Source organism: Laccaria bicolor, genomic scaffold (genome assembly GCF_000143565.1).
Source record: "Laccaria bicolor S238N-H82 LACBIscaffold_32 genomic scaffold, whole genome shotgun sequence".
Taxonomy (NCBI): domain Eukaryota; kingdom Fungi; phylum Basidiomycota; class Agaricomycetes; order Agaricales; family Hydnangiaceae; genus Laccaria; species Laccaria bicolor.
This window is the reverse complement of record NW_001889903.1, coordinates 384,516-395,068: the sequence shown is the minus strand read 5'-3', so window position 1 is coordinate 395,068 and position 10,553 is coordinate 384,516. Positions and strand designations below refer to the sequence as shown.

At 48.5% G+C, this 10,553-nt stretch overlaps 4 protein-coding genes across 4 annotated transcripts; 1 reads left to right on the top strand and 3 right to left on the bottom strand.

Moving 5' to 3' along the window:
* Positions 1–1,838: 1,838 nt before the first annotated feature.
* Positions 1,839–2,247, bottom strand: LACBIDRAFT_306861 (uncharacterized protein; the record flags this gene model as incomplete). The annotated part of the gene is made up of 2 exons (XM_001885541.1): positions 1,839–2,120; positions 2,200–2,247. 2 exons carry the CDS (start codon positions 2,245–2,247, stop codon positions 1,839–1,841), a joined length of 330 nt encoding a protein of 109 aa, XP_001885576.1.
* Positions 2,248–2,629: 382 nt separating this feature from the next.
* On the top strand, positions 2,630–3,891 carry LACBIDRAFT_306860 (uncharacterized protein; the record flags this gene model as incomplete). The annotated part of the gene is made up of 5 exons (XM_001885611.1): positions 2,630–2,810; positions 2,861–2,986; positions 3,042–3,372; positions 3,431–3,742; positions 3,873–3,891. The coding sequence occupies 5 exons, from the start codon at positions 2,630–2,632 to the stop codon at positions 3,889–3,891; spliced, it is 969 nt and encodes a 322-aa protein (XP_001885646.1).
* A 1,346-nt stretch (positions 3,892–5,237) lies between these two features.
* On the bottom strand, positions 5,238–5,906 carry LACBIDRAFT_306859 (uncharacterized protein; the record flags this gene model as incomplete). Its single annotated transcript, XM_001885540.1, has 2 exons — positions 5,238–5,767; positions 5,816–5,906. 2 exons carry the CDS (start codon positions 5,904–5,906, stop codon positions 5,238–5,240), a joined length of 621 nt encoding a protein of 206 aa, XP_001885575.1.
* A 39-nt stretch (positions 5,907–5,945) lies between these two features.
* On the bottom strand, positions 5,946–6,530 carry LACBIDRAFT_306858 (uncharacterized protein; the record flags this gene model as incomplete). Its single annotated transcript, XM_001885539.1, has 2 exons — positions 5,946–6,123; positions 6,178–6,530. 2 exons carry the CDS (start codon positions 6,528–6,530, stop codon positions 5,946–5,948), a joined length of 531 nt encoding a protein of 176 aa, XP_001885574.1.
* Between the last annotated feature and the right edge of the window lie 4,023 nt (positions 6,531–10,553).

Genomic DNA, 10,553 nt, shown 5'->3' with positions numbered 1-10,553 from the left:
AGTGGCAGAATGTCAACTCATCCCAATCCTTCAATCATATCCCCAATGACCTATATATATATAGTTAACCACACTACATACTATATGTCAGAAAAGTGGACACAATTAACTTTTGTAATGAAAAAAGCGGACACACTACAAACCATTGTAGTCTGAAAAGGCAAATACAATTAACTTTTGTAATGAAAAAAGCGGACACTACAAACCATTGTAGTCTCAAAAAGTGGACACTATTAACTTTTATAATGAACAAAGCGGACTCTACAAACCATTGTAGTCTGAAAAAGCAGACACTACTAACTTTTGTAGTCTCAAAAAGCGGACACTACAAACCATTGTAGTCTCAAAAAGTGGACACTATTAACTTTTATAATGAAAAAAGCGGACACTACAAACCATTGTAGTCTGAAAAAGCAGACACTACTAACTTTTGTAGTCTCAAAAAGCGGACACTACAAACCATTGTAGTCTGAAAAAACAGACACTACTAATTTTTGTAGTCTCAAAAAGCGGACACTATTACTTTTGTAATGAGAAAAGCAGACACTACTAATTTTTGTAGTCTTTGTCTGACCTTTGTGGTCTATGTCCAACTTTTGTAGTCTTTTTTGTAGTCTATTAGTAAACTTTGTAGGCTATAAATTACTTTTGTAGTCTGTCAGTGTCAATTACCCTTTTAGGGCATGTACCTTCCTTGTTGGGAGAAATTTCCCACGATACAATAGTTGTAGCCCCTTCTCTTAGCTTTCTAAATCTGTTGAAATCATGTTGTTTAGTGTTCTTTTCATGAAGAAAAATGCAAAAAACAAAAAAAAACACGGCACTTTTGAAAACCTTTTACCTTATATCTCCACAATGGAAGCACTTTAGGACATAATTCCAACTGATTCTGGAAGCTATGGTAAAGAGCTACAACTTTTGTTTTTTTACCATTTTTGGAAATTTGTCATGTGACCACCCTCCCAATGACCCATTGGATGGACTGTAATAGCTATTTCATTGCTATCATGGAATATAATGAAAAATCATAATGATATCCCTGGGGGCAGATATGAAATTGGAATGAAATATTGAGATACTCAATGAAAAATCCCAATGAAAGCTGTGGAATATTCAATGAAAGTGCACATCATTAATTATGAAAGAAGCAATGAATACATATAACCTAGCTAATGAAATATTTATTGAAATGCACAATGAAAGCACCCAGAATTGATAATGAAATATTCAATGAAAGCGCACAGCATTAATTATGAAAGAGGCAATGAATACACCTGACCTAGGGAATGAGATATTTATTGAAATTGCACAACATTAATTATGAAAAGTACAATGAAAGCATCCAATATTCCTAATGAAATATTCAATGAAAGCGCACACCATTAAATATGAAAGAGGCAATGAATACACCTGACCTAGGGAATGAGATATTTATTGAAATTGCACAACATTAATTATGAAAAGTACAATGAAAGCATCCAATATTCCTAATGAAATATTCAATGAAAGCGCACACCATTAGATATGATAGAGGCATTGAATACACCTAACATAGTGAATGAAATATTTATTGAAATCACACAGGATTAATTATGAAAAAAGCAATGAAAGCACCCAAAATTCCTAATGAAATATTCAATGAAAGTGTACACCATTAATTATGAAAAAGGCAATGAATACACCTAACCCAGTGAATGAAATACCTATTGAAAGCGCACAGGTTTAATTATGAAAAGCACTCTTTGGCCTTGCCTATATCTTATGAGAAGAACATAGCCTTTATGAGAAAGAAAGACACAGGACACACCTATGAAAGGCCTTTCATAAAACTTGTGGACTTATACACACAGCTCTACAGGCAAGTGCCTTAGTTTTATGATAAAGGTGGTAGCCACTTGTGCTGGCTCCTCGTCTGGCTCCTCGTCGTTCACACTTGCGAGCGTCTCTTCTGTTGGCTCCACGTTGTCTTCCAGTTCCATTGGATAACGTTTGAAGAATCGTCGCAGGAGGTCCAAGAGGAAGTCGCCGTCTCGGTTGTTGGCGACTGCCTTCGTATACTCGGGCAACTCGTTCTCCAGGAACTTCAAGCGGCTACCGGCGAAGCCTCCGGGATTAGGCATCTGTGTGAGGTCAGGTAAGTGGACTATCAATCAGGATGTAAGCTGAACGCTCGCCTTCGTTTACGCTGATGATGCGCACCAGGTGAGGGTGACCAGAACGAAAGGTCAGCCAATTTTCTCTTCGCATTTTATTCCAATTGCTGGCAGGGCACACAACGGGATCCTGGGTTTACCAAGTTTCCTTGCGTTGACGGATGCATTCAGGGCTATCCGCACTGGGAAGAATCCTGTTGTTTGTGCGATGCTAGATCGAGGGTCCTGAAGAAACTGAGGTCAGATTCGCGTGTAAGTCACCAGATTTCATCATCTACTTTTTTGGTGCTAATTCATTCTATAGAGATCGACTCAGATGACCATTCCGCACAACCGGCCGCGATCCTTTTGTTCATTTGGCAAAGGGTGAAGTTAGGGCAACGTCGCCCCAGTAAGTCCACGCTCTCATGTCTAGATTCCCAGTGCTGATTTGATACTATAAAGATTACGCCCCAATTCCATTCCCACAAGCAGCAATGAGGTGGCCTTCCAAGAAATCATCCACCAGGTCGTCGACTCCCACCAGGCCGTCGACTCTGTCTACCGTTTCTTCGCTGTCGTCTACCGTCGACTCCACATCGACGTTTTCGCCCTCCATCACCTCGGCGCCTCTGACTCCCAAGAAGCAGGGCACGGAGATCACCACCCACTTCAATGGTCGGTAATATCGCCCCTTGTAAAAAGAATCTAACCAATGACCTCTCAAGGCCATTATGTTTCATCTGGCGCCGGTCTGATGCTTCGAACCCCCCCAACCTCTGGTCAGGCAATGCGCCTCCCTCCTCCAACACAAGTGCGCAAAGCAACGCGAGTCTCAGGCGCCGTCGCCGATGGTGAGCCCTCCCTCAGCTGACGGCTTGCTCCCTCGTGAATAATGTACCCATTTAGCCAATGCGGACCCCTTCGTTGGAGGCCGTGGCGCAGAAATCGTCATCAAGACGAAGCACACCGTCAAGCTCCATCTGCCCACCGCCTCACCTGCCCCAACATTTGCCCCCAGGGACGCTCGCAGGGCTGAACCTTCGAAAGCCCCAGAGGTGATGAAGGCCAAAGGTCCGGGCAGCAACGCAGTGGATAACGATCGCGCGAGGGCCAGCACGGATTTCCAGCCCATCTATTACATTCCGCACCCCAACGAATTTGTGGGAAGAGAGTCCGAATTTCCTAACGCCGTCTACGTGATTACCAAAGGCGAGGAGGTTGGACTGTTTGCGGCTTGGTAACGAATCCACATATCGCTTACCCATGGTCCGTCCTGACGCCCTAGTTATCTCCAGGCATGACGCCGCCATTCGGGTACAAAAGCTTCCTGCTAAAAATGGACGCATTCAATCTATTCTACAAAAGTTCTCCGATTTCAAAGCCGCCTTAGACGTCTACAGGCACGCGTATACTACCGGAACCCTGGAGGCTATCCCCATTCCGGGGGGCCCTTTCGACGTTCCTATCAACCAGTTTTTTGAAGACCAGCCCAATTCCAGCGGCGAATGGGAGTCTGGATCGGCCGACGGAGACGAACAAGACGACGCATGGGTGTTTGCTGATTCTGATGAAGAGATCCTCGTTCGCGCAAGCCGTCTACACATTTGGTAAGCCTCCATCTAACACGCGTTCGTAGATCTCACCCAACTCAAAGAATTCTGATCCAATGGCGAATTGCGGTTATGATTTCCTTTTTCTAACCTGACTGCCGTTTGAAACTACTAGATGCCTGTGCAGGCTGTGCTCTGTCTTTTGACTCAATAAATTTTTTTTGGGACTTATAAAATTCCAAAGGGGCAACTCCAAACGTTTCAGCCCCTGTGTTATTTTGCCAATTGGCAAAATCCCCAGGGCTTGATGTGAATATCGCCTCAACTAATATCGCCTCAACTACGTGCCTAGACCTGGTGATCCACTAGCCTATTTGCTGCCATCTGAATGCCCGATTTCAACCTCTGCATCTGAGCGTCCGCCATCAACCCCTGCAATAGCACCGTCCATGGCGGCCAGGATTGGGGCGAGTAACTCCTCTGACACACGCATTTTTTCGGCATTCCTAAGAAACACTGTCAAATTTGATCATGGCAAGATGGTCCAACTTACTTGGGATCTCGCTGCCACGCCCGAAAATTTATCTGTGCCCTGTGAGATGTTCGGTACTTGGCCGCCGCTTCTCTGTGTCTTGCTTTCCTGGCGTTAGCTTCATCTGGTGTCTCATTTGCTTGCCGGTACTCCTTTAAGCTTTGAGCGGCCGGTGAGTCGCTTTAACCCATTCCCCAAGTGCCAGGGCTGGACGCACCGTTGAGCCCTTTCACGAGCTTTTCTCTGTAAAGTCTCTTGGTTCCTGCATGTTATCAATGACTTCAACGAGAGCTATCTAGACCATTGGGTACGGCTCACCGATAATAATAAACTGCACAATGATCTTTGTGCTGGGGATGGGCTGCCTTACCCATGTCTGTTTCTGGAGCGCGGTCACTGTTCCCTTTTGATCAGAGCAATATATATCACAATATATGTTAAATTGGTCAAAAGGGTCCGGGTGAGTCCAAGTGACTTTGCAGATTCCCTGTCTGATAACCCCATCCGGCAAGGGCACCATGCAGAAGTTCTTGTCTGATAACCCCGCCGGCGAGGGGACCATGCAGAAGTTTTCCGAGATTGAGTTCAGATCTCAAGCTCCAGGGTTTTCGCAACATTTCGCAAAGTGACTTTGCGAGATATCCAGTGATTTCGCGAGATATCCAGTGATTTTGCGAGGACTTCATGCTACTCCCTTAGAAGATAGAGAAGTAGACAATAACTCCATGTAATACTACTTATTTACACCTTTTCATCGTCTAGTAAAAGTGACTATGTAACTTTCTAGTCAATGTGATAAGTTTGGTTAAAAGAGTTAGAGTCACTCACTCAAGAATCTCGCGTCACGTCGATGTACTTCGTTAGTCCTTCTAGCATTGACTCTCCTTAACGGTCCATCTATGATGCAAAACACTAATATATCCTCTCAGTCAAGCTCAGGTTCACTGGCAAGTCATTGGTAAAGTTGCATCTTCTGTTTTCTATGTACAAAATGGTACAAAAAAGATATCTATGTATGGCCTACTGGAGTTCGTCAAGGGTGGAGAAAAGTGAGAGACCAAAAGCTAGTCTATCACGACCTTCCTGAGCGGCTGCCTGGCGTCCCTCCTCTGAAAGTGACACCAGGTAGACGTCAGCCTTCTGAAAGCCATAGTCAACCCATCGGAATGTTCCACCTGACGTATACTGCGTAAACGAATACCGGCGTTCATGCTTCTGAATGGAGGCGTTTGAATGCTCTAGCGCGGCTGAGGGAATGAATATTGTTGATCCAGGTGGGAACTCAATGACCAGGCCGAGGTCCCAAAGGATCAAATGCCCACCCAATTTGTAGTCGTAGTTACCAAGCGCGGTGATGCCACACCAGCCAAATGGGAGGTTGGCGTGATCGCGGTGCCGGTAGCATACGGTTTGTGGGCCAAAGTTGAAGGCGCATGCTGAAAAGATGCTGTTCTCAAAGTTCCGAGTGAGGGTCTTGTCATGGTCCATGAGGCGGTGAAGGTGGTCTGCGTAGTATGCGTGCATCTTGGGTGCCCAGGTACCAAAGATGCCTGGCCGTTATGAGTACAGAAAAAAGAACAAGACGTTTGGGTTCCTACCTGATGCATGCCCAGCCATTCGTACAAACGAAGGGTGCTTCAGAAGTCCCGAGAGGATTTCTTCATCAGGTGAATCGTGTCGCAATACCATGGGCTGAGTTTGACCACCCCCGTGTGAGATACCGATGTTTCATGCAACGAAGCGTCCCCGCCTATGCCTCCGGTCCGTTTTCCCCAAAGACAGTCGACTGCGGGCATCCTCCAAAGCAATCGAAGCAGACCGATGTACTTCGTTCCAGTCAGACGCGTCAGCACCCGCGCAAAGCCCAAAGATTCGACTGTCTTTGTCAACAATGGGAATGGAGTGCCTGCCACATCATACGTTGGAGCGATTGCTGAAATAGAGAGGCAGAAGGACTTACTTGCCATCCCAAACGACTTTCTCCATCTTAAACCGCGAATCAGGACCCACAAGCTTCTTGAGGGGGAATGTGGAGGAGGATTTTCGCCCGGGGACTGAAACGTACCCCGAAGAGGCAATGGGGATGGTTGTGGTGTCAAACTGTGTTTCATAAGGGTTGGCGGGTTTGATATGCTTCTTCACCGTGGAGGAACGGGCTTTGTACGTTTCTTTTCGACCCTTGCTTTCGAGCCTGGCAGCTTCTCTCTCCATCTTCCTTTTATTCTTGCGATTGGAATGACTTCGCTGCTTTGCACGTGTTGTGCGGCGTGGTGGATCCGTTTGTAGTGGTGGATCCAACTGGGCTGGTGGCATAGACAGCAGAGGCACGTCGTCGTCGTTGGCCTCAGAAGGGAAGGCGAGCTGGTGCGGTGAGGCCTCAGAAGGCAAGGCGAGCAGGTGTGGCGAGGATGTTGGAGACGCCGGCGGGGTCGAGAGGGGCGAGGATGCTTGAGAGGTTAGAGGGGAGCCACTGAATAAGTAAGTCAATCCATCTTCAAGCTTAATGCTGTCGAGCAGGAGTTGTGGAAGACAGAGGTTGTTGCAGGCTAGAACAGTTGTGTTGTACGACATTAGACCTGTAGAGAAATCAATTTTGTTCATAGGATGCTCCAAAAAAAGGGGGCGGTGGCGAGAGGAAAAGGCCTTACAAAATCAAGCAGATTCCCCGGGCTCGGAGTACCCGCCGTCATTCATGAGGTAGAGAATGCCCAGTCCGAAGTAGATTCCCTGGGCTCGGAGTATCCACTCGAACTGGCCAGGCAAGGGGGTGAAAAAGAAATATAAAGGGCTTACTGGGTCAATGCGGCGTCGCAACGCGTAAAATCGCGAAGTTGAAGAACGATCCTGTTGGATTCGCGTGAAGATGCTCGTGGAATCGTGACACGGTCCTGTTGAATTCGTGTGATGCTTGTGGAATTCACGTGAAGCACGTGAACGTGTAATTTGTAATACTGACAGTGGAAGACTTACTTACAGATCTACTTAGAATGGCCAACACTGCACGCTTCAATGCTGGTCGAAACCCGGACGGAAGCGTCCGTTCTTCTAAGCGCCAAAGGATCGGCGCTTACCACGACCGTCTGGTTCTCGACGACGATTTGGATGTTATACATTCCCGTGCCACTCAGTTCAACGCCTCTCGTCGACTAGTCTCCGAAACTCGGCGTGCGGCACAAACGGGGGAGTTGGCGTGGGTTCCTTCGGACTCTTGGGCGCCAGAGGACAACAACGAAGTAGGATTGGACCCAGGATCAGAGTGGTATGATGAAGCGATGGAGGGGGACGTTATGGCTGAGGACAGGATGCCGCCAGAGATCAACAAAAAGAAAAGGAAAGCACGAAGTAGACTTTCAGTAAGCTGTTCGACATCATGGTTTGGTGTTGGGGGGCTAATGACTTATCAGAAGCGCCCACATGTCATATGGAAAGAAAGGTATCGGACAGAGTACCTCGATGAATTTCTTCGAAGGGAGGGCCGAGGAGATTTCCGACGGGAAAGGTCTTGTCCAGATTGTCTGGCTGGGAGGGCTGTCACCCCAGGCTCCCCCGACCACCGCTGTACCGACTGCTTCTTCCCCGATCTCGTGTGCGGCTCTTGTTGCGCTAGACGGCACCGTCATCTGCCGTTTCATCGAATAAAGGTTTGTCTGGCTCACCCTTTAGCCATGGCGGGCGCTGACTTTCTGATTGCAATAGAAGTGGAACGGAGCTTTCTTCACCGTTGTAACCCTCAAGAGCCTTGGGCTTCGCATGCAGCTGAACCATGCTCGATCACTGTGCAAAAACGCTGAACCCTGCCACACTGATCTTCGAGTTCTCCACACGAATGGCATCCACGACGTGGCGTTCGACTACTGCGGCTGCGAACGTTCCGTACCCAAGCACATTCAGCTTCTTCGCCGCGGGCTGTATCCTGCGAGTCAGAAAATTCCAAAGACATGTGCCTCCTTCAACCTTTTGCAGCTACTCCACCTACTTGCGCTGACCACCAAGGGTTCGACATACGACTTTTACCGGACGCTGGAGAAGTTGACGAGCAACACAGGGCTCAACGTGCCGAAATCGAGGTATCGACCACTTCTACGGATGGTCCTGCAATTTCGGCACCTCAAGATGTTGAAGAGGGGGGGGGTTTGTCATGACCCTGTGGGGGTTGCAGGAGTAAACCCAGGCGATTTGGGACTGAGTTGCCCCCATTGTCCAAGGCCAGGAATAAACCTTCCTGAGGGCTGGGAGAAGTCGCCGGATTCCCTCAAGTAGGTTCAACGTTTTACAACGAGGGCCGTTCTAATACCTTGCAGGTTTCTGTACAATTTAATCTATTCCATGGACGCCAACTTTCGTCTCAAGAACCAATTGGTTTCATCGTTCTCAAACGATCCTGGCCTGGGAATCGGAATGGCATACATGGTGCCACGCGAAGGATACGAGGCATATGTGTTGTCTCGGGCAAGTGATCAAGACGTAAGTTTTCACCTGATTCCGCCGCCGTTAAGCCCTAACGATTTGCTCAGATCAGTACGTGTGTGGGCTTTCAAGCTTTGGCGAAGGCGAACTCCAAGTTTTCGAAGGGGCTCAGGTTCACAGGCGTGGGGGCTGTTTCGTGCGCCCGATCAGAGATGGTGCTTCCAAGCTGCGTTGGGAATCTGCAAAAGGGCGAGAGGTACGTGGCCTTGTCCATCTCCTTCATCAAACGGCTAACAGTTTATAGATACGCCAACATGGACTACATATTCGGCACGGCCATTCGCAACGCTTCCCCAAATATACCTGTCGTCATCAGCTACGACATCGCGTGCCAATGGTTCAAAAACCTTCATACAAGGATGAACAACCACTGGCCTAAGGAGCTTCTGCCAGCCTCACCGCTCGAAATGCGCCCACAAATTCCCGCCTTCCACGAGCCCGGCCATGGACAGGTGGGGCATCAAGAGTACTCCTTCAAGCTCTCGTTGGGAATGGGGCTGACGGATGGGGAGGGCTGTGAGAGGATATGGGCTGCAAATAATGCACTTGGGAATGCCACCAAGACGCAAGGTCCGGGATCACGTCAAGATGTTATCGACGACCACTTTGGTTTCTGGAACTGGTTGAAGTACTGCGGCATGGGTAAGCAGTTTTAAAAATGTATTATTGCACTACTAATCGTCTGGCACAGGCAAAACTTTGATGAAAAAGTATACGACTGCAATCCGACAGAGGAACGTTCAGGTTGAAGGCCATCGCGGATTTACTAACACGCTCCCCAAAGAACTATCTTCGGAGTGGGAGAGGATGTGTGAGGAATGGGATAGGGCAATGTACCCCAAGCAGGCTGCTAACCCCTTTTTGACCCGTGGGCTCTGTGCGTCCTGATCATCAATTTCTCTTGCCTTTCTGACTTTCCTTTTTGAATAGGCTTGACAGAGGCTGAAATTAGGAAGGAGCTGGCTGAGGAGGAGGAGGAGAGCTTATTGAAAGGTGGAGAAGCAGGTCTCCACTCCACTAGTATGGCTTCCTTCATGGTTTTGGCTTTGGAGCTGGAGGATTCTCAGTACGTTCGCGCGACTCCCTTTTTATAACGCCGAACTAATTTTCAAATAGGCGAAGACTTTGCGAGCTGGCGAAAACACGAGAAAAGGGTGGGACTTCGGGGCAAGCTGCTTCCTTGACGGAAATGCGTAACGTGTTGCGTGCAAAGATTAAGCACTGGGAGCAGATTCGAGGGGTGTATATGCCGGGCCTTCAGCGGCTGCAGATGGAGCAGGAACAAAGTCCCGGCGCCACAAGAGCAGAGGGATTCAAACAGCCGCCTACGTCCAATCACCCGGAACAAATCGACCTCTGGCTCCCCTCCTCCCTCTCTCCCAGCGCCCGAAAATCCATCTGCAGCCCTCGCCTGATCGCCATCGAGGAGAAGTTGCGGACTGCCCAGTGCAGTGATGCATTGGAAAGCCTACGACATATCCTCCGCGTTAAAAGTCGGATGGTCCTGTTCAAGCACAAAAACGTTAGAGGCCAGAGGGAGGGCACGCGATCCCGTTCGGTTATCGACCGGGTGCATGCTCGTGCTAGGGCTTCCGCGTCGAAGTATCGGCTGGCCAGATTGGCAAAGCTTTCCCTCTCTGGCCCAGGGGCCTGGGAGAAGACCCTTCGTGTACTTCTGGATTCCGACATTCGTGCATATAGCGACCCAGAGAAGATGCGGGTAACCATGGGAAGGAGAGGTACAGTGGAGGACACAGGCGTTGGGGCGGAGGATCCAGGAACATTGGTCATACCAGACACCCTGGGGCCTGGAATTGATCTCATGAGGGAAGCTCGAGGCCCACACGGTGGAACGGGGGAGACGCGTCG